The 22,891-nt window shown below is 44.9% G+C and overlaps 1 protein-coding gene across 1 annotated transcript in view; it reads left to right on the top strand.

Annotated features, from left to right (window-relative positions):
* The window catches only part of MYO1E (myosin IE), a 236,483-nt gene that overhangs the window by 188,712 nt on the left and 24,880 nt on the right, over positions 1 to 22,891 (top strand). Inside the window, exons 19-23 of the mRNA XM_510448.8 lie at positions 5,675 to 5,819; positions 9,999 to 10,113; positions 10,324 to 10,493; positions 12,205 to 12,350; positions 20,993 to 21,139. Coding sequence (XP_510448.2) covers positions 5,675 to 5,819; positions 9,999 to 10,113; positions 10,324 to 10,493; positions 12,205 to 12,350; positions 20,993 to 21,139 — 723 coding nt within the window. The remainder of the gene's footprint in view (positions 1 to 5,674; positions 5,820 to 9,998; positions 10,114 to 10,323; positions 10,494 to 12,204; positions 12,351 to 20,992; positions 21,140 to 22,891) is intronic.

Here is a 22,891-nt window from a genome sequence, read left to right as displayed (position 1 = left end):
TACAAAAATTAGCCAGGTGTGGTGGCGCACACCTGTAATTCCAGATACTCGGGAGGCTGAGGTGGAAGGATTGCTGGAACCCAAGGCGGAGGTTGCAGTGAGCCGAGATTACGCCACTGCCCTCAAGCCTGGGTGACAGAACGAGATTCCATCTCAAAAAAAGAATGAGATCCTGTCATTTGCAACAACACGATGGAATTGGAGATCATTATGTTAAGTGAAACAAGCCAGGCACAGAAAGACAAACATCACATGTTCTCACTTATTTGTGGGAGCTAAAAATTAAAATAATTGAGCTCATCAAGATAGAGAATAAAATGATGGTTACCAGAGGCTGGGAAGGGTAGTGGGGGAAGGGGAAGGGAAGTGCAGATGGTTAATGCATACAAAAAAATAGAAAGAATGAGTAAGACCTAGTGTTTGCTAGCACAACTCGGTGACTGTAGTCAAATATAATTTAATTGTACACTTTAAAACAACTATAAGAGTATAATTGGATTTCGTATAACACAAAGAATAAATGTTTGAGGAGATGGACACCCCATTTTCCATGATGTGATTATTCCACATTGCATGCCTGTATCAAAACATCTCATGCAAAAAGTAAAAAAGAAAAAAAATCTCATGCAACCCATAAATATATATACCTACTATGTATCCACCCCCCCAAAAAAAACTCATCAGTCCAGGTGCAGTGGCTCATGCCTGTAATCCCAGAACACTGGGAGGCTGAGGCAGGAGGATTACTTGAGCCCAGGAGGTCAAGGCTACAGTGAGTTAGCCTGGGTGACAGAGCAAGACTGTGTCTCAAGAAAACAAGAAAAAAAAAACTGATCAAACCTTTTTTAATCTATTCTGGGTTTTTTTGTTTGTTTTTTGAGAAACCAGTTCTGAAAGACCTCCTTCCTTCTACCTTGTTTTAAAAACCAACCAACCAACCAGACTGACTTCCATAAACAATGCTGAGAGTGCTGCCATCCCAGGAGAGCAGGAAGTCTATGCACTCTTTTTCCCGTCTAAGGCAGGGTTCCCCAACTCCCAGCAGGGGACCAGTACTAGTCTGTGGCCTGTTAGGAACTGGGCCTTACAGCAGGAGGTGAGCAGCGGGCCAGCGAGCATTACCGCCTGAGCCCCACCTCCTGTCAGATCAGCGGTGGCACTAGATTCTCATAGGAGCTCAAACCCTATTGTGAACTGCACATGCGAGGGATCTAGCTTGTGCGCTCCTTTTGAGAATCTAATGCCTGATGACCTGAGGTGGAACAGTTTCATCCCAAAACCATCCCCACAACCCCGTCCATAGAAAAATTATCTTCCATGAATCCTGGTGCCAAAAAGATTGGCTGGTGTAAGGGACCCTGTGATACGTGCATGAGCTGTGAACTGACTCTGTTGATTATCCGGATCTGTCTCGAGTGCCATGCCAGCTTCATGATTCCATGCATGTACTTTACGCTCTGCCGCACTCTGAGTAGGCATTTTGTGAAATTTGTTGTGCCTTTTATGTTGAGGAACTTCCACTGAAATGCTTGTATCCTTGGATGCCTCCCTTCTTAGCTCTCCCACTGTAAGCTTTTCCTTTCAGAACAGACAAATAGCCTTGTCTCTATCGTCAAAAAGTAGGCTCTTTTATTGCTGTCATACTTTTCTTGGTTTGAGAATACTGGGGCTGGGCAAGGTGGCTCAACGCCTATAATCGCAGCACTTTGGGAGGCCGCAGCGGGCAGATCACCTCAGATCAGGAGTTCAGGACCAGCCTGACCAAAATGGTGAAACCCCGCCTCTACTAAAAATACAAAAATTAGCCAGGCATGGTGCTGGGTGCCTGTAGTCCCAGCTACTCAGAAGGCTGAGGCAGGAGAATCGCCTGAACCCAGGAGGCGCAGGTTGCAGTGAACCGAGACTGCGCCACTGCACTCCAGCCTGGGCGACAAGAGTGGAACTCCATCTCAAAAAAAAATAAGAAAAAAGAATACTGGGAGGAGAATCAAAGTTTGGAAAAAAATTATTTTTCTATAAAAAGGACATTTTCAGTCCCCCACACTATATTTCAAAACTGTTATTGAAGCAGTCCACTCAAAAGTGGCTTGAAGTCCCAATATATCAGTGGGCGGGGGTATTTCTCTGGAGAGAACACAATTTTCCATAAGATGCATGAGTCTGGGATCTTGGTCATGCAGAATTCATCCAGAGTCCACCGCCAACTGTCTCATCCTATGATGCTCTACAAGTAATTGAACCATCTCATCACTTTATTTTCTCTAAAGGTGAGAGGAGAGGCTTTGTTCATAAAATTGCTTTCTAGGTGTCCACAGAAAGGCTGCCAAATGAGAAACAGAAAGTAAAAGCCTGAAGGGAAAGGATATATTAATACCCAGCACAACTATCCACATCTGCATGTATTATACACCCTCCCTATATAGGAAGTTCACAGGCCTAAACAGAGCCATGGCTCACAGACTACCCAGAGCATAGTGTTTGCTTAGGAAATATTCTGTGTGTTTAGTGTGTGTTCGTTTCCTCTCTGGAAAATCCTTTATATTTATCAAAACCATCCCTCTTGACTGAATATTGGAGAGCAAAAATCAAAAGATGCCTTAATTCCCCCATGGGTGGGCCCCATGCTCTTGAAGTAAGTCCTGTGCTACTTGAAGCAGTAGTAGGAAGAACCCATTTACACCATCTCCCCACTACAACTTTTATGCCTTCAGAAAGTGTTAAAAAACTGTTAGAAATAGCAGCCATGTTGTGTCTTGGAAAATAAGTTCTCCAGAAAACACCTCTCTGAGCTAGGCAATGTGTATTTCTTTCTGTGGTTGGCAGAAATAAGCCCAAATACAGATTCTGATGCTTAGGAGGAAGAATGTGGTAGAAACATAACAGATTTGCGAAGTTTATCTTGTAGCATGATTTACACTTCCTCACAAGCATGCTTCCTCTGACCTTAGCCTCTCAGAATGTGGGGATGATAAAGGGATGCCTCATCAGCAAAGGCGTTCCACTTCATGGGCAAGAGAGAAGAAGGAATAGGAAGCCCAGGAAAGCACAGAGTGGTAGAGAGCGTCCTCCTGGCTGCCAGGATGTTTGTGTCCTCCGAGGTCAGAAACATCCTTAATCTCAAGTGCCAGCAGCTGGGAGTCCCTGGGAGTCCCTGGGGTCCGAGCTGCATTTCCTCTGAGAAGGAAACATGGGATCAGTGATCCAAGAGATAACAAGAGCAGGGAACAGATTTCCAGGCAGAAAGAGGAGCTGGCACAAAGGCCTTGAGAGGAAATATTAGCATATTTGAGTCTTAAACTGAAAATATGTGATGAAAGGAATGTAAGCTATTATTGCCATCTGTCCAAAATTATCACAGGCACCAATTAGGCAGGGGCACCATTGCCCTGTGCAACCTGTTCCCATGAGTATATCCTAGAGAAAGAGAGTGGCCTGGGTACACTTGGTAGGAGAACATGTATTGTTGGTTTATGCCCTGGTCTCCAGTGCGATACCAAAGGATAGGGTGAGGATGTATCAGGCTTCATGGAAGCAAAGGAAGCCCCAGGCAATTCCCATGTATTGCCAAGACCCTCACCACTGGAGGCCTTGTCAGGATAAGGGAGAGAAAGTCTCTCCAAGGTTCATTACCATTAAAAAAAAGAGAGAGAGAGAAACGCAGCATTAATTTTGTAGGAAAAAATGTGAATTGCCATAAAGACCCATTTCTAGTTGCACGATAAATATACTTTAGTTTATAATTTTAGGTTAGATCAAGCCAAGCAAAACTGTACTCTTAGAAGCTTGTCACCTTGAAAGTCTATAGTCTTTTCCTTCTCACTTCTACCCTCCATGAACTTTCTGCCTCACCCAATTAGATTCCTAGCACCTACTCATTTTCACTAACTCCCCCAATCACATCTAGACAGGTTCTGCTATTAGTCATTTATGTGTAGCTTAATTTGTTTTAATTAACATCATTATACCATATATGAATGTTATTCATGCTAATGTGTGACTTCCACTAGGCATTTTCATTTTTAAGCTTTTTATCTCTAATTAGGGAATAGGAGGATTTACCTCTCTAGGAAGTTTATGATATTATCAGGCAAGATGCAGACATTTGAGAGGAGCAGAGAAGGCTCCTAAAATCACCTGAGTCCCAACCAGCTGGCAGGGCTACTCAAGGTTCCCTTCTCCCTTGGCTGTCATAAATCAGTCTAATCCTGACAGTAGTTTCTGGGAACAAAGGAGGGCCCTGGCTTTGCTCAAGGCCTGGGGGCCTATTGCCTGGGCCCTGGATGTGCTCCCACGTGGGCCACGCCCTCCAACTTCACACCCACACATACCATGATGATTCTATCCATATTTGACAAACTAATGTGTTTGTGTCTCCTTGATTGTCACAGGATCTGATATGTCAGATCAGCCTCTGACATAATAGTAATGTTTCTAACATAGGCATGTATAGTAGACTGGATAATCTTTAAAAGAAATATTTAAATGTGAGCCAGTCCATGGCTTTTTTACAGTGCCATCATGAAAGAGACAGAGAGGGATTCAAATCCCATCTCTGAGGCTTAATGGCTAAGTAGCCTTGGGCAAGTCATAATTTGCCTCTGTCTCCTACTCTGCAAAATAGAAAACCAACCTGACCAGGTTGCTGTAGGAGTAAGAGGAGATCCTACATCAAAAGCTTCAATCACAGCACCTCATGCAGAGAGAGCACCCATCCGCATTAGCCAGGAATGTTCATTATGACTGCTGTGTGCCAGGCACGGTTTAAGGCTCTGGATGTACAGCAGGAGCCACACAGATGTGGCATCCGGTCTCCTGGAGCTCTCACCTTCATCCAGGAGGCATCAATTAACCAAATAAACACCAGTGTGAATATAACTACCAATTAGAGTACATGCTCTGAAGGAAAAATAGTACTTGCTATGAGAGAAACTAACAAGAGAGCAGTTTTTGATTTTTGGTCCAAGAAGGCCTGTCTGGGAGTGTCACTGAAGGTGAGACACCCAAGCGGGAGCCAGCCGAGTGATGAGTTTGGGGAGCAGCACACCAGCAGAGGGGAGAGCAGGGGCAGAGGCGCCGAGGAAGGAAAGGGCATGGTGGGCATGAAGAAGAGGCCATTCTCGAAGAAATGCAGCAAGCCAAAGTGAGAGTGAAGAGGCGAGGCTGGGGAACAGCCAACGACCAGATCCCAAGGGCCTCGTGACCCAGATACACAGAATTTCAAAGGTGAAAGTTGATACACAGTTGTCATAATAGCTGTTTAGCAGGAGCTTTATAAAGCTCTTTGCATTAAGTGTTAAATGCCCTGAAGAAATCAGGGGAGATGATTATTGAGACAAGACCGTTTGATTTTTGCCTAAAGACCACCCCTGGTGGCCTTCCACAATGCTATTTTCAGACAGTGGTAGAAAGAGTCCGCAGGTTTTCACCAGGGTGTTGACGTGGGAATGCTGGGAAAGGGAAAGAAGCAGGAGGCAGCTCAGGAACGAGCATCCCAGACTTGGGATTTTTGCAGTCATCGCAGTCCACGCCTGAGCCTTCGAACGCTGGTAAACAGATGATCAGTAACTTTGCAGCACTGGGCACCTTCAGAGCGGAGCTCTTGCTGCCTTGCCCTGGTAGAAAACCAGTGCGGTCCCGCCCAAGTCTGATTCTCTTCTCCCCAATGTCCCCACAGGTATGCCATTCTGACCAAAGCCACCTGGCCTTCTTGGCAGGGAGACGAGAAGCAAGGCGTCCTGCACCTGCTGCAGTCGGTCAACATGGACAGCGACCAGTTCCAGCTGGGGAGGAGTAAAGTGTTCATCAAAGCCCCCGAGTCTGTGAGTGCTTGGCTGGCTCTCCACTCTCTTCCCTCCCGCGGGGCCCCCGCCAGCCCTGCTCCACCCCTCAGCTGGCTTCTTTTTCTCATTCTTCGCTTCATGCCATCAATGTTGTCTCCTCAAAGAAGCCTTCCCTCCCTTCCTGGTCTAAGTGGGTCCTTCCCTAAACACCTGCTCTCCATAGCCCATCACTGCCTGGTTCATTTCCTGCAGAGCACTGAGCAGGTAGAAAAAGGGGCATCAGAGAGTGGCTCCTTCCTCACTGACTGTCTCGCTCCTCTCTAGCTGCTACACTCCTTGAGGGCAGGGACTCTTTGTTCCATATGTGTTTATATACCCAAAGCCTCACACAGAAAATGCTCAATAGTTACTTAGTCTCTAAGAGTGTCTAAGCTAAAGAGGGACTTCAGTGTTCCACCCATGGTTAGTTGACACCAAGTCAGTTACACATAGTCTCAGGATTCCTCCTGGAAGGTGCAGCAGAGTGCCGGGTGGGAATTCCCAGGATTGTACCTAGAAGGCCGTGGGGGAGCCTAGAAAGGACTGTGAGGGGGAAAATTGGTGGGAGGAGAAATCTCTGGTTTATAGAACAGAATACTTAACAGTAAGGCATTCATAATACACATTTACAATTCACAAACAGTCTGCTACAGCTTCATTTAGAGACACTTCTTTCTTTCCTGATGAGAGTGTGGTCAGTGAGCCCCATGAATGTCCACAGGAAGTTCTGTTCAGTTCTTCTGCGCAGTTTGCTCGAGGGCTGTGGAATAAAGACATTCATTCCTTTTTAAGCTGGAGAAACTGCTGGAACCGAGGCTCAGCATCATCGTTTCTCAAGGCTCCCTTAACCATCACAAGACCTATTTCAAGAGTCAGTGATGAACTTGGCAGAAATCAGTCATCAGACCAAGGGGAAATCATATGGGAACTCACAGTAAAAAGGGAAGCATTTGACTTCAGGCAGATCCCAGTCTTGCCATTAGTTTTCTTCTCCTCTAAGGTGGGCCCCATAGCCACTGTTTCTGCCTGCCTCATAGGATCAGCCTGAGACTCAGGAATGATAATGGCTATAACTGAATGGCTTTGTGAGACATCAAGATTATTAAATAAATAAGCGGCACACAGAGATGGAACCCATTTATGACACGTTTGTGGTAGCATTTTTCTACTTTGAGTTATTTGTAGCTTCACAAGAATTTTCATTTCCAAATATAAAGTGAAAATGTTGTGTCATTCGCCATTAAGCAACCCACAGAACAGTTCCTGTTCTTTCTAAAATGGGATGGAGTGATTTATCGGTACAATGCAGAACTCCTTGTTTCATACCCGCTGTTACTTTCCAACTTGTGAGGTTTTCATATATAATTAAAACAGCCTCAATATTTGTAATACTTTTTTTTCTGATTCAGTTGCGTTGGAGGGGGTTATATTCAAAATCAAGATTTATTTTTGGCTGTCCTTTTCCTTGCCTTACATTCAATTGTGTTATTACCATTACTTAACTCTCCTTTCCCCCATCTTTGACACATGCACTCACACACGCACACCATCACCTCCGCTCTCTCCCCTGCCCCAAACGCATACATCCCCATCTAGCCCTGACATGCAAATACTTTCACAAAAGTTGGTTCTTAAAATCTGGCTGGGCACAGTGGCTCATGCCTCTAATCTCAACACTTTGGGAGGCTGAGTTGGGAAGATGACTTGAGGCCAGGAGTTCAAGACTGGACAAGTCAGTTAGACCTCATCTCTACAAAAAAAAATTAAAATTAGCTGGGTGTGGTGGTACACGCCTGCTGTCCTAGCTACTCAGGAGGCTGAGGTTGGAGGATCACTTGAGCCCAGGAGTTCAAGGTTACAGTGAGCTATGATTGTACCACTGCAGTCCAGCCTGGGCAACAGATCAAGAAAGACCCTTTCTCTAAAAAAAAGAAAAAAAAAAAAAAGGAAAAAGAAAACCTACCATGTGGTTTCACCTTAATAGTAAATGTTCTGAATATACAAAATTACCTATTTGCTTTAAGAACCCACATCATAGCCGCGCGCAGTGGCTCATGCCTGTAATCCCAGCACTTTGGGGGGCTGAGGCCGGCAGATCACGAGGTCAGGAGATCAAGACCATCCTGGCTAACACGGCGAAACCCCATCTCTACTAAAAATACAAAAAAAATTAGCCGGGTGTGGTGGCGGGCGCCTGTAGTCCCAGCTACTCGGGTGGCTGAGGCAGGAGAATGGCGTGAACCCAGGAGGCAGAGCTTGCAGTGGGCCGAGATCGCGCCACTGCACTCCAGCCTGGGTGACAGAGCAAGACTCTGCCTCGGAAAACAACAACAACAACAACAACAACAAAAAAACCCACATCAGACACCATAGGGTTTGTTTTTGTTTTGTTAAATGTATCCATGTCTTTTGGCTTTTCTCATTTAAGGTTGTTTTGTGTGTTTTTCTGTTGTTGTTGTTTGGTTTGGTTTGGTTTTTATTCTCTCCTTATCTGTGTTATCAAGGTTTTTTCTTGAACCTCCCTAATTTCTAACCCCCTGGGCTTTTTAAAAGAAATCTAAAATCCAGCGAATCTTTGAGATAGTCTCTAGGAAGTTGGGAATCGTTTGCCTCTTCATCCTTTCTCTGAGTCACAAGTGTATTTTCTGTGATACGCCCAAAATAGTTCTGGGAAAGAAGAAGGAAACAAGACTTACTCAGAAACCCAATACACAAGATAAGAAATATCAATGGATATTCTTATAACAGGCAACTGCAGGGCTCAGATTTTAAACATTCTGTCCAGTTGCTAATCTGTGCATTCCACTTGGGGTTTAGAAATCTGTCCTTATGCCTATTGTTTACAGCACTGAAGCCAGGGGAATTACGTGGCCCCTCCCCTGGAGGGGAGTTTGAGTTGTTGTTTGGAGTTTGAGTTGTTGTTTCTGCACAGATGGATCTGTGAGAAGGAGAGAAGTTGAGTGGCAGGAGAGGATAGGTCTGGCTCCTAAGCATGCACCCGGATAAACAGAGACAACAAATCAAGCCCAGCTGCCTTCAAACCACATTGGCTTGTTTACTTCTGGAACATTTTTGCAATGACTGTTCATCATCTTTACTTTGGATTTTTATTGGTTGATTTTATTTTTTTCCTAGAGAGTCATGTAAGCCACTCTCAAGGTAAATGAGGTTTCCTACTATTTTACAAGTGGATCAAGTGCAGATTTACAGAGAAAGCTTTGCGTGTCTAAATGAGGAGGAGCCTGGCAGAGCCTGAAAGACCTAGGTTCACTTTCTAGCCCCACCCAGTCTTAGTTCCAATGTTCTCATCTGTAAAATAGAGATGACAGAGTATGCGGCTGATGTAGCTGTGGAGCCGTTGAATGAAACTGTGTGGAAATCATCTAGGGTGACTTCTGCCCCATAGTGGGCACTCGGCTCACTACAGCTGTTTGCTGTCACCTTTATCATTCCAAGGCCTGGTTGAGGCGCAGCTGTCAGCATTCATTGGTAAAATGGCCGGACTCTCAAGACCTGCTAGAGGCTGATGTGGTCCCTAAACAGCCCCAGCCTTTCTGGGCAAATGCAAGTCCTCATTAACACACCTCACGTCCAGCTCCAGTCACTGTGGTTATTATCCTCTGCTCCGCTGCTCCTTGGTGAATCCTGAGATTGGTGAATCCTGAGACAGGAAGTCTATATTTTCTTGGAACTGAAAGTAGGGCAGCCCTCCTTCCACAGCAGCACAAGCCCAGCTCCTGCAGAAACTGGAAAATTCTGTTTAGAGGCTGCATGCCGAAATGCCGCGCCAAACAACAGCAACAGCCTCCACCCACTCACTTGATCTGACTTCCTAATAATATACTCTTTGGATCAAGGTGGGGAATAAGTGGAGAAGCATTGAATCGCTCATTCGATTCTCACAGGGACTGTAGCAAGGCAGGACAAGGTCTAACTGAATACACTCAGATTCTCCTATTTCCCATTGTTTTCCATTAAAAGAAAAAAATGTATAGGTCATTTTATAGTGAGAATAAACAACATGCCACAGTAAGCGTTACACATATTCGTTCATGAATCAGAGAAGCTGCTTCTCGTGTGTCATTGTCTAAACTGAGTGTCCCTGGAATAACAAGAAAAGTGTTGTTCAGGGATTGGGGCTTGGGGCTTGGCTCACATTTGTCTTCTCTCCATTCACAGCTATTTCTTTTAGAAGAGATGAGAGAGAGAAAGTATGATGGGTATGCTCGAGTGATACAGAAATCATGGAGGAAATTCGTGGCCCGGAAGAAATACGTTCAAATGAGAGAAGAAGGTATTTTAGCAATTTTGTTTCATTGATTTTAACAAATCTGAAGAGTAAATTGGAGCTTAAGTGAAGTTTTAAGTTCCATTTTATTTTGCATATAATGTCACGCTAAAAATATTGCATCATTTAGAGTTTCTTTGTATATTTCCACAGTATTTTCCTCCCTTTTCTGACTGAGTTATCCTTCTTCCATCTTGACCCTCTTGGGAATTGTAGCCTCAGACCTCTTATTGAACAAGAAGGAGAGAAGGAGAAACAGTATTAACAGGAACTTTATAGGGGATTATATTGGGATGGAAGAGCACCCAGAACTCCAGCAGTTCGTGGGCAAGAGGGAGAAGATTGATTTCGCAGACACAGTCACCAAGTATGACAGGAGGTTCAAGGTACGTGCTAACTGCCTGCCTGTGAGATCACCAAACAGATTCCTTATTTTTTTAATAACTTGTTATTTTGCTTTTGTTGTTACCAAATCAGAATGTGTTCGTTGTAGAAAAATTTAGAGAAAATACAGTAAACCAAAAGAAAAACAGGCACCTATGCACAGAAACAATCACTGTTAACATTCTGTGTATATCCATATCTTTCAGAATGTTTTTATGAAAACATACATTTGCGTATTTAGTTTTACAAAAAATGAGATATACATTACATGCTGTTTTATGTCCTGAAGTGGTTTTTTGTTTGTTTGTCTTTTAAATAATGCCAGGGAGAATTTTCGATAGTAATACAGTTAGCAATATAAGTTATTTTACATGGCTGCGTAGTATTCCATTTGACAGATGCTTTATTATTTTTAACCAATTTCTCATGAATCAATTTTTAGTGAGTTTTTCTTTTTTACTATCGTAACTTCAGTGAGCATCTTTTCACACATCTTTGTGTATCTATCTGTCTCCTAATATTTTTAGAAGAAATTGATAGGAGTGAAATCGTTGAATCAAAGGATTCAGAATATCAAGTAATATTGCAGAGTATCCTCATCCATTTTCCCAGAGTGGCTGATAAGTAAGGCTTTTCCAGCCACAGGAGGAACAGTTGATTTTTCACCTCCTCCTTTAGATACCTTTTGATAAAGTCTTGGTCCTAATAGGAAAATCTGAAGCTTCAGAAGCTCATGGACCCGTTAAGAGCTTTTGGTTTTTTGCCAGGGGCGGGGAGGTCAAGAAAAAAATTTAATGAAATAAACAACAGAAGCATGTTTTGCTAAAACCAAACCATTCCTTGCAACCTGTGCATGGCACCAGCTGCTGTGACGGCAGCCCTGGATGCACACAGGGGTGCTTAGCTCTCGCAGCGGTACTCATTATAAAGTGGTTACCCACAAATTCCCAAGTAGATTTATATTAGATTATTGAGAATTATCATTCAAATGACAATATATCAGTATTTTAGAATGAAAATTTTATGAACTCCCAAGAAAATATATGCAGACACTGCCCCCTGTTTAGAAACATGCTGTAGTGCATCCTTGCTAAGTTCACCACAGGTGTTGGTGACTTTCCCTTTACACCTGCTGTCCTGATATATGAAGTGACTCCATATGAGTTTGCCAGTTTTTAAGTCAAAAAGAGTCAAATGTCATCATTTTTTACATGTCATCCTAATAATCATGAACAATGCCCTCTTTCACTGTCATGGGGCCCGGTCATGTGATGAATGGAATGGCCTCTCAACAGTAGTGAAGATTGACTGTCCAAGGCAGCTTCCCCCTGTCCTGGTAACAGCGGTCCACTGTGTGAATTGTCATCATCACACTGACCATGTCTGTCCACCTTTTTGTGAGACGGAGTCTTGCTCTGTCACCCAGGCTGGAGTGCAGTGGCGCAATCTCGGCTCACTGCAATCTCCACCTCCCAGGTTAAAGCGATTCTCCTGCCTCAGCCTCCCAAGTAGCTGGGATTGCAGGCGCCCACCACCACACCCGGCTAATTTTTGTATTTTCAGTAGAGACGGGGTTTCACCATGTTGGTCAGGCTGGTCTCGAACTCCTGACCTCAGGTGATTCACCCGCCTCGGCCTCCCAAAGTGCTGGGATTACAGGTGTGAGCCACCACGCCTGGCCTGTCCAGCTTCTTAAAGCTCCTCTCCTTACAGGGTGTAAAGCGAGACCTGCTCCTTACCCCAAAGTGCTTGTACTTAATCGGACGAGAAAAAGTCAAACAGGGCCCAGACAAGGGCCTGGTGAAAGAAGTCCTGAAGCGGAAAATCGAGATAGAACGGATCTTGTCTGTGTCCCTCAGGTGAGTAGTGGAGGCGCAGAGGCAGGACTGCCCCTTCTCGCCTCAGCATCACGGTCCGCTGTTCCAAACAGCCAGGAGGAAGGCCGGGCTGGGCTTCCCAGCTGTCAAAATCATGATCAAGAGAATGGAATTTCCCTTCGTCCCAAAGGGAAGACTCCCTAGTCTCAGCAAGTCTTGATATGTCAGGAAGAAGGTACCAAGAAAAGGTTGCCTCCGGACAGCTCCTCTAATCAAGGGGGACCCAGATCTATTGTAACCGAAACATGTTAGAAATGAACCCGGTTTATGGAACACCTCAGAGAATAATTTCTCTTGTTGCAGTAGAGCCAAGGATTCAGAGCCCTGTCCCCCAGTCCACCTCATCCAGGTTGGAGGCCTCACCCATTTCCCTGAGCAGAGGGTCCTGAAAGGGAAGTTTCTTTGGGACTTCCTTAGGGAGTGCAAGTTGGTCTCCATTCTCTGTAGCCCTGGAGTCATCGTGAGATGCTCTCTTCGCTCCAGTTCTCAGGCAGTGGGGAGTGGTGTTTGCTTCCACAAGGCCTCAGGAAGGGCCCTTGCTCTTCCCGGCAGCACCTTGGCTTCCTCTCGGCAGAAGGGCTCCTCTGCGGGCCGTCAGCATCCCCTCCGTCAGTGGGACCTAGGCTAGGGGTTCTTAGCATAAGAGATCTTCCCGTGCCAAGAACTCCCAGACTAGGAGTCCTCCCATGCTCAGTCCTCCCGAAGTCCTCCCATGGTAAGAACTCCTAGACTAGGTTCCGCTGACACAGGAAATCCTCGCAATCCATGAAGACTAAGAATGGAAGAAAGGCCTCCTTGAGCCCCATAGCTTCCTCCGAGAATCGTGTCCCTGGGCCTCTGAGGCTAACACTACTTTAATCAGGAAAAGCTTTGGGCCTTTGCGTTAAAGATGTTCTGCTCTCACGTGAACATGGAATAGGGACGCCTGTCAAACTCTTACTCCACACAGAAGGCAAAACTGGTGCGCTCAGGAAAAAGCAGGGGTTTTATGTGCTCAGGCGTCTGATGTACCGAGCTGGAAATCCGAGTTCCAGTCTGATAATCCAAAACAGATTTCTAGTTGCATCCATTCTTGCCTGTGTCTCTGTGGTTTCTGATTCTATCTGTTCCTAATTTCCCTGGATAAAGGGCCAGGCAGTGCAGTGCAGTTAAGTATTTAAAACGTGCCAACTCAGGATGTGGTAAAGTTGCTAAGCAGATGAGTCCACAGTGTCCATTTTGCAGCCCCACCTCAGGTAGGTTTCAAGGCTATTGGTTTTTTTTGTTTGTTTTTTTTTTTAAAGCTCTAGGCGCTGACTGATTTTCTGAAGGCCTTCCTGAACATTCAGCTCACTGGCTGGGTCCCAACCTGAGCGGGGCAGTGCCTGCTGGCCACACTCTTCCTGGCTAGCTGGGCCCTGAGGCTGCCGTGGAAACCCAACAGGAAGCTCCTGCTTTGTTTGTCATTGCATGGGGACCTGCCATGCCTGGACTAAGCCAGGTTGGCCACAACATGCTTGGCAGGCACGGCAGGTGAAAGTCAGGGAACCACAGCTCTAGGGTGTGTGTAGTCGCTGTGCCGAGAGTGACTTGTTCTTTCTGTTATTGCCCAGGTCTGTCTTCAGTCCCTCAGACCCCTGGTGGAGTGCTCATGACTGGGACCATAAATTATCCTAATTGAGCTACATTTCTGTGGTTGTTTTGTTTTGTTTTGTTTTGTTTTAGACAGAGTCTCGCTCTGTCACCCAGGCTGGAGTGCAGTGGCATGATCTCAGCTCACTGCAACTTCTGCCTCCCTGGTCCAAGTGATTCTCCTGCCTCAGGCTCCCGAGTAGCTGGGATTACAGGCCTGAGCCACCACCCCTGGCTAATGTTTGTATTTTTAGTGAGAGACAAGGTTTCACCACGTTGGCCAGGCTCGTCTTGAACTCCCAACTTCAAGTGATCCACTCATCTCAGCCTCCCAAAGTGCTGGGATTACAGGCGTGAGCCACCGTGCCTGGCCTTGAGCCACCGTGCCTGGCCTTGAGCTACACTTGTATCAAGCACTTTGACACTTACTATCTTATTGATAAGTCCTTGAGGGGGTTGTCAAGCAGGGACTGTAGGGACTGTTCACTCAAATTTCTTCCTTTTATTGTTTTTTGTTTGTTTATTGTCTTCTCTTACAGCCTCTGGGGATATAATCTGTCATGGGAGCACCAGCTTCTTTTTCTTCTTCCTGTTCAGTATTCATTATCTGGAAGGTTCCTTTCCTGTGGTCTTTCCTTTTTAAAGGCTGTAGTAAAATGAGGTACTTAGCCTAAAAGTTTTTCTGACTCTAAGGAAAAAAAAAGAAAGTGTGAGTCATTTGAACTTGTGATGTCTGTGTATTGCAGTCACTGAACCTCACACTTGCCAAGATGAATAATAGTGTCCCCTCATTTCTTTATACTTGAGTTAGGCCAGTAATCAGAACCAAGTTAGGAAAGCAACCAGAGGGTGATGTGTGTGCAGAATCGAACCCAGAGTGGAAATTAATTCTGGTACCAGACCACTGAACATGCGTGTGTGTTCTCAAAATACTTCAGTACTGGCATAGAGAAAGATTTTAACAGTTGGCTTGTACTTCAGAAAAAAAGCTGCAACATCTGTATGTGTTTTTAAGAATTTCTGAGATTGACCAGTTGACTATTGGCTGGAATGATATCAACATATGGCCTCCTAGTTACGATTTATCAAAGTATCCCATAAGCTTGATCTTAGCCCATCTCTAGCTCTTACAATTAATGTCAGTGCACAGTGGGCCTACAGCTTCCTATTCAAACCAACCAACCATTCAGTAACAGTTACGAGACAACATGTGAGCATGACTAAATATTTGGTATGAAGAATTTATTGTTTATTTCTGTAGGTATGATAATGTTTTGTGGTTAATTTTAATATAAAGAGACTTTATCTTTTAATGATATATACTGAAACATTTGAGCATAAAATAAAGGCCCACGCCTGTAATCCCAGCACTTAGGGAGACCAAGGCAGGAGGCTCACTTGACCCCAGGAGGTTTGGGACCCACCTGGGCAACATAGTAAGAACCCATCTCTACAAAAAATGTGAAAATTAGCCAGGAGTGGTGGTACGTGCCCGTGGTCCCAGCTACTCAGGAAGCTGAGGTGGGAGGATTGCTTGAGCCCAACAGGTCAAGGCTGCAATGAGTCATGATCATACCACTGCACTCCAGCCTGGGCAGCAGAGTGAGACCCTATCTCAAATAAAAATAATATCATAGTTTTTACTTTGGTTTAAAATAACCTGGAAGTTATTTTAAAGTGGAAGCAGGGAGAGTGAGGTTGTAGATAATTGTGATTATCCGTGAATTGGTGCTTGAAATCTGACATGTGGTGGTTCATTCTATACTACTTTTTATTTTTTTGAGACGGGGTCTCACTTTGCCACCCAGGCTGGAGTGCAGTGGCGCAATCTCGGCTCACTGTAGCCTCGACCTCCAGGTTCAAGCAATCCTCCCACCTCAGCCCCCTAAGTATCTGAGACTACAGGCATGCACCCCCACTTCTGGCTAATTTTTGTATTTTTTGTAGAGACACGGTTTCCCCATGTTACCCAGGCTGGTCTCCAACTCCTGGGCTCATGGGATCTACCCACCTCGCCTCCCAAAGTGCTAAGATTACAGGCATGAGCCACTGCACCTGGCCCTACTATCCTACTTGTTTACAATTTAGAATTTTCCGTAATAAAATGTTTTTCTAATCCTCCAGTAGATGTTAAATTTTTAGAAGTCTTTATCTTTTCTAAACATACAGATACATGTCTAGTTGAGTTACGGTTAAAAATTTTTTTGAAGTTTTCATTTACAAGAAAAAATAGGATCCCAACAGGTAGAAATAGGGCCAATAGCTCAGAGAGATATTAAGACAATAGTTTGTCAAAGGGACTCCAGGATAATTTGATCAGGAAAAATCCTTATTTAAATAAAAATTAGGCTGGGTGTGGTGGCTCACACCTGTAATCCCAGCACTTTGGGAGGCCGAGGCGAGCCGATTGCTTGAGGTCAGGCATTCAAGACCAGCCTGGCCAACATGACGAAACCCCCTCTCTACTAAAAGTACAAAAAAATTAGTTGGGCATGGTGGTGTGTGCCTGTAATCCCAGCTACTTAGGAGGCTGCGGCAGGAGAATCGCTTGAGCCCAGGAGGCGGAGGGTGCAGTGAGCCAAGATCACACCACTGCACTCCAGCCTGGGCAACAGAGTGAGACTCCGTCTCAAAAATAAATAAATAAATAAAAATTAAAATGAAACACTGACGCTTGCATTTCTGGCTTCACTGGAGACTTGGGAAGAATGTCAGGAGGTGACCAATACAGAGTTGAGACACGGGATTTCTGAGCGTATGGTGGCTGCTGGCAGAAGGCCATGCCTGGGTTATTGAAGGATCCTCCCAGAGTTGCTTCTTGTTCAAGTACTGGCCTGGCCCCACTCTTATTTGAAAAACTCAGTTGCAGGAAGGGTGACCACAGGTGTAGTGACCCATGTTCTTGGCTTTGCTATTGTAGGTGTTGAGTTCGGTGCCATGGAAGCTCTTATTTGGGGCTCTCTGATGAGGCTTCTCATTTTTCTTCTCATTCTGGTGGCTGATCACCAGAAGGATGAGACCAAAAGTTGTGCGTCTGTCTGGGTTAATAGATTTTCCAGTACTTATCTCCAACTGGAAAAACAACCCGTAAGACGGTGCTTTTAGACAGAGGCTCCAGCTCCCTGGTCACAACATTCTTGCCCAGAATGTTTCCTTGCCTGAATCCCCTAAACTTTCTGGCAATAAAAACAGCCCACTTCACTGCCTGTCCTGCTGACCTGAAGCATGACTGGCATCTTGACTTGCTATGGCCTGTAAGCATTGGGAACCTGGAAGTTGTCAACATCATGGGATTGAGCACCTACCTGGTGCTGAGCCCTGGTATTCGAAGGTGGATGAGGCACAGTCACTGCCTCAGGAAGCTCCTCTCATTCTGGAAGGGGGAACAGACAGCTGAGTAAACATGTGCCTTACTATAAGTGTTCCCAGCGTGACTTAAAGGATACTCCTGGGACACAAAAGAGGAGAGTGGGTCTTTGCACCTGTGGGTCAGGTGAAGCTTCTTTGAGCCGGACACGTCACTGCTGAGGCCTGCATCTGCGTCCGGGCTTTCTCAGAGAAGTTAAGAAGGTTCTGAAACTGGTGCCACTGGTTTCTCTGAGTGGTAGAATTCTGGGCAAGGTTTATTTTCTTCTTGATTCGCCTCCGTATCTTCCAGTTTCCTAAAAGCAGCATATATTTCATAATCAGGAAAGACTTTTATAAAAGCTTAAATAAAGGCAGGGCTATCCTTGGAAATTGCCTTTTCAGCTTAAAAAAAAAAAAAAAAACTCCTTCAGGACTTTCCTTGGTGTTTTGTAACTAACATTTCTGTGAAAAGATATATTGGTGAAGAGAGTAAAACAGATTTTCTAGTGTTGTCAGCAATACAACAGTAAGCCGCAAAGACGGAGGAATAAAAAAACAAGGGCAGATCCAAACCAGAGACTAGGAAGAGGTCTTTCAACACAGCTTACAGCGTCAAACATCTGTAAGGAATTGCAGCATAGGAATAAGTCAGGGGTGAAGTCCAAAGATAAGTCTGACTTTTTAGAATAAATAAACACGAAAGCTTTGTTTTCAGGTCCAGGAGCTTGGGCTAAGGAGAGCAGAATGAGCTGAGACCCTGGCCTGGGTGAAGGTGGTCTGCCTAGCTCCAATGCCTGGATCACTGAAGGGAGGGGATTTTGGAGTTGATGGTTAAAGTCAAAGTGTCCCAACACATCTCTTCTCATTTCTAGATTCATGCTGATAATTGACCTTGAAGTTTTGGCCCGCTTGCTTTTTTCGTTATAATAGTAATGAAACTCCTAATAAATCTAAGCACATTAAACCACTCAAGGTGACTTGTGTTGGGCTCATTTAGCCCTGTTGAATAATCACCATCCTGCCACGGTTCAGCCAGGCCACCAGGCATGACCAGACATGCCAAAGAAAGCTTTGAGCAAACAACCAAAACAGGAAGGCGTTTCATTCCTCACCCCAAAGGCCAAAAAGTGGAGCTTCTTGTTTTACTCTGGTCTGTTGCATGCACTCTACCTAATGCAGCCGGGTTCTTACACCTGGGCTAGGGTGCCAGGAGGCTTAGACTTTATTAATTCAAAATGACTTGGAAGAGCTCTTTTGAGCAGCTTTTCATAAGTGCTTTTTGGGGTTTTAGATTGCTGGCTGTACCTTTAAAGGGAAGTAGGAGGTGTTTGTTCCCAGGCACTATGGAACTGGCACGTTGGCCCTGAATTGCCTTTGCATGAGCTGTTGAGTGACGGAGATGAAAACCGTCTATTGTTTAAACCACTGCTTGTCAGGGTTTATCCTTGATCCCAACTATCACAGGAGTGGGCAAGAAGCATGGCTATGATGTGTGGATGTCTGAAAACAAACATCTGAGGTAATGATAATGACCAAGTGTTCCACTCACATGGCTATTATTTGTCCAAAAAACACTGTAAAGGGTTCTGACTTTACGTCCAAGGGAAACTCTTTGGCTGCTCTTCAGTAAGCTGGCCATGAAAGGACCAAGCTCCTTTCCCCTGACACTGGCCTCTTGCTTCCAGTGAACTCCATTTACCGCCCCGCCCCACCCCCATGGTTTGCGCGTGCTGCCATTCTACGCCTTCCTATCCAATTGTGCTGTGGTTCCTTCGACCTCTTTTTCTCCTGTGGATTACCAAGCCCCTTTCCTGTAGGAGGACTAAAAGTGGGTAATATGTAAACAGTAAGAATTTAATTTTTACAGTTCTAGAGACCAGGAAGTCCAAGGTCAAGGTGCAGGCAGATGTGGTGTCTGGAGAAGGCCCAGTCTCTTCTTTATAGATGGCGCCTCTTGTTGTGTCCTCACATGGGAGAATGACAGAAAGGGCAAACCACTCTGTCATACCTCTTCTGTAAGGTCACTAATCCAATTCATGAGGACCTCTTCCTTGTAACTTAATCACCTCCTTAAGGCCACACTTCTTAATACTAGCACATTGGTGAATGAGTTTCAACATCAGACCAAGGTAGAGGCTGTGGCTACAGCTACTGGCTCCATCAGCTCTGGGTCACTAGCTCCCTGTCTCAGTCGAGAGAGAAGGTTCCTGACAAGCCTGAGATAGTCCGCCAAGATTCTCTGCCCAAGGGAGCCCTGTCATTCCAAGAAGGGCCCAACCCCTACCTTGACCTGTGAATGGGGCTGAACAGGGATACCACAGGAGTTTCCTTCTAAATGGATCAGATTTTACATGGAAGAAGGATCCAGGGTCTCAAAGATTCTCCACAGCTCAGTCCTCTTGTGATCCCCTTGCCTCATCATCTGGCTTTGTCACAGCCACAGTAATCCCACTGGTGCAGTGACACCAGGTGCTCCGAGAGCAGAGCAGAGCTCCTGAGTGACGCTGCAGGGCTCTGGATATACAAGGAACCGTGTCTGTGGCACTTGGAGAGAATAAAATGTTACCATGGTCAATTCACTGAAGCAGGTTTGCCTAATTTGTTTCTAATGCCTGGGAAAATGCTTACAATCCCTAACGAAATCTCATTCTTCAAAGGGTTGTCTTCGGTATTTGGCAGTGGTACTTGGAGATACTCGTAAACTTATATATTATAGTCTTTGGGGTGGTGGCCCCATTCACCTGAGTGATAAATCTAACAGGGAATGCAGATTCTCAATTACATACATGTTGTCGCTTTCTACCAAGCCTAGCCAGGCTTGAAGATGGAACTTTGTCTCATCAACCTCCCCTGACCACCAAGCGTTTCCTCGGAGCTGGGTCTGCCTCAGCGTCTCTCTGCCATCACCCTATAGCTTGTAACACCTACTCCCCTCCAGGCATAAATTTCTCCACAATCCCACCCTGTCCAAACATGCAGTTCCCGCAAAGGTGTGTTCTTTCCTTGTCTGACAAAATTCATTAGCTTGAAGGTGATGATTTTTGCTTGTTTGCTGTTTGTCCATCTGGCCTTTGCATCTCTGAACTTGGACGTGTCTGTACGTTCTGGTAGCTCCTGACCTACAGTGTCCACAGAGCACTGTTTGCCAGAAGGTTCTTAATAAGTACCTTGAAGTCCAGGATATTGGCTTCCCTCTTGAGAACCGAGCTTATGATTCTTCAAGTTCAAATTTACTACAGTAGCTACAACCATATCATAAATTATACTAACTTGGAACTTAAATGTAGAGTCATCCCTTTTCAACTGCATTCTATTCATAACTTTCTGGATTTTTATGATCTTAAAAACACAAGTTGGACTTGAAAATGGATTTTTTTTTAATATGGGCTAAATTGTCCTTAAGTTCCTGATTGTAAAAATCATGTGGAAAAAGTACTTTGATCATGCTTTTGTTGGACTATAAACCTTCTTTGAAAGCAGATTTCAGCAATCTCATTATGTAATTCATTGTTGTTGGTTTTGTTTGAAAGATTATTACTTATAGAAAGAAAGACTGTAAAATCTTAGCACTATCTTGCAGGATTTTTAAAATGGAAGAAAAAAAAAACAATAGAGTAAACAGAAGCACAGCTTTCACCAAGTGTGTTTGTCCAATCTCTCTACAGTACTATGCAGGATGACATTTTTATTCTCCATGAGCAAGAGTATGACAGTTTGCTTGAATCTGTCTTCAAAACTGAATTCCTAAGCCTCTTAGCAAAGCGTTACGAGGAGAAGACCCAGAAGCAACTACCTCTGAAATTCAGCAATACGTAAGTTCGGATCTGGGACCCAGACTTCTGCGTGTAGCTAAAAAGGGGTCTTGATCGCACCCCTGCGATTCAGGATGGGGCTGGAGGAGGCCTGCGAGGAGAAGAGTGGGGTCTGCCTGGCCCAAGTGGAACCTTAGAGCCTGCAGAAGACAGTCTGGATAGTAGTCACAGACTTTGAAAAGGTTACTTTTGCATTTCTGTGAAATAATGACTTCATAGACTAGTGTATTTTATCATTTAGACAAAAATCACCTAAATGAGGCAGACAAAGGCAGATTTTTATGTATCACCCAAAAAAGGGTTTTTTTAATTTAGGAGAGCAGACAGGAGTAGAATCACGCTGGAAGCAGATAAAAGTGACAGAGGTGGGGGCTTAAATTCCCCAAACCAATGCATAATAAAACCTATTTATTGGTAGGGCCTCCGGGGGCTTGAGGACTATAGGTGGCCAACATATTGTGTAGGTGGTTCACCTTTCTTTTTTTTTCTTTTCTTTTTTTTTTTTTTTGAGATGGCATCTTGTTCTGTTGCCCAGGCTGGCGTACAGTGGTGCGACCTTGGCTCACTGCAACCTCTGCCTCCCAGGTTCAAGCAATTCTCCTGTCTCAGCCCCCTGAGTAGCTAGGATTACAAGTGCTCACCACCACACCCAGCTAATTTTTTCTTATTTTTAGTAGATATGGGGTTTCACCATGTTGGCCAGGCTGGTCTTGAACTCCTAACCTCAAGTGATCCACCCGCCTCAGCGTCCCAAAGTGCTGGGATAACAGGCTTGAGCCACCCTGCCCGGCCTCACCTTCATTTCTTTTGGCAACATGATCTAATGGACCAGGTACTGGCATACTGTTGACCCTCTGATCTCATATTTGCTGAGTAAGAGTTATTTAGCTAGACCACATCTCTACAAAAAGTAAAAAAAAAAAATTAGCCGAGTATGGTGGTGCATGCCTGTAGTCCCAGCTACTCGGGAGGCTGAGGTGGGAGGATACTTGAGCCCAGGAGGCAGAGGTTGCAGTGAGCTGAGACCGCACCACTGCACGCCAGCCTGGGCAGCAGAGCAAGGCCCTGTCTAAAACACGGAAAGAAAGTTATTTAGCTTTTCTTTTTAAATTTCCCCATCTATAAAATGGGAATATCCTCCATCTTTTCCTAGCTACAAAAATAAGGCCAAGACAAAGCCTTTATATCATGATGAGGGAAACTTATAATAGGCAGCTACTTAAAATTATGATTTTTCCGTCTTATGATATGAGAAAATATAAGTTAAAAGCAGAATAAGGATTGCATAATACAGGCATATGTGCAATATAGAAACATTAAAACTGGATGGGGAGTTTGGGAATTGCAGGTAAATCCTGCCTTCTATTTGGATTTTGGTTGCTAGTGTGTGTCTTTTTCCATCCCTGGGTGGGCTGTGATGGTGCAAGAATAGTACAGGACTAAACAAAGCCAGGTTCTATGCTAGAGTCTTCAAGCTGGCCTGTGTCTGGCATCTCTCAGTCCTCCACAAGCACAGAATCAGGGACAACAGCTGGAAGCACAATGACAGCACAGCGGTATGACCTGGAAATTGTCTCTTTCCTCTGTCCCCTCAGCAGGCGCCTCTGAGACCACCTGACAGAGTGGCACTGGCACATTAGCGAGGTGTACCTCCCTCACCACCTGGTGTCTGACGGTACCGGGCCCCAGATGCTCCTTTTTCTGGCTCATTGTCATGCAGCGACAGTGCCACCCCATGGATGCGGTGCGCAT

The sequence above is a fragment of the Pan troglodytes genome, chromosome 16 (assembly GCF_028858775.2).
Source record: "Pan troglodytes isolate AG18354 chromosome 16, NHGRI_mPanTro3-v2.0_pri, whole genome shotgun sequence".
In the NCBI taxonomy this organism is placed as follows: Eukaryota; Metazoa; Chordata; class Mammalia; order Primates; family Hominidae; genus Pan; species Pan troglodytes.
Note: the sequence above shows the minus strand (reverse complement) of the source record. Positions and strands in the feature narration are given on the sequence as shown.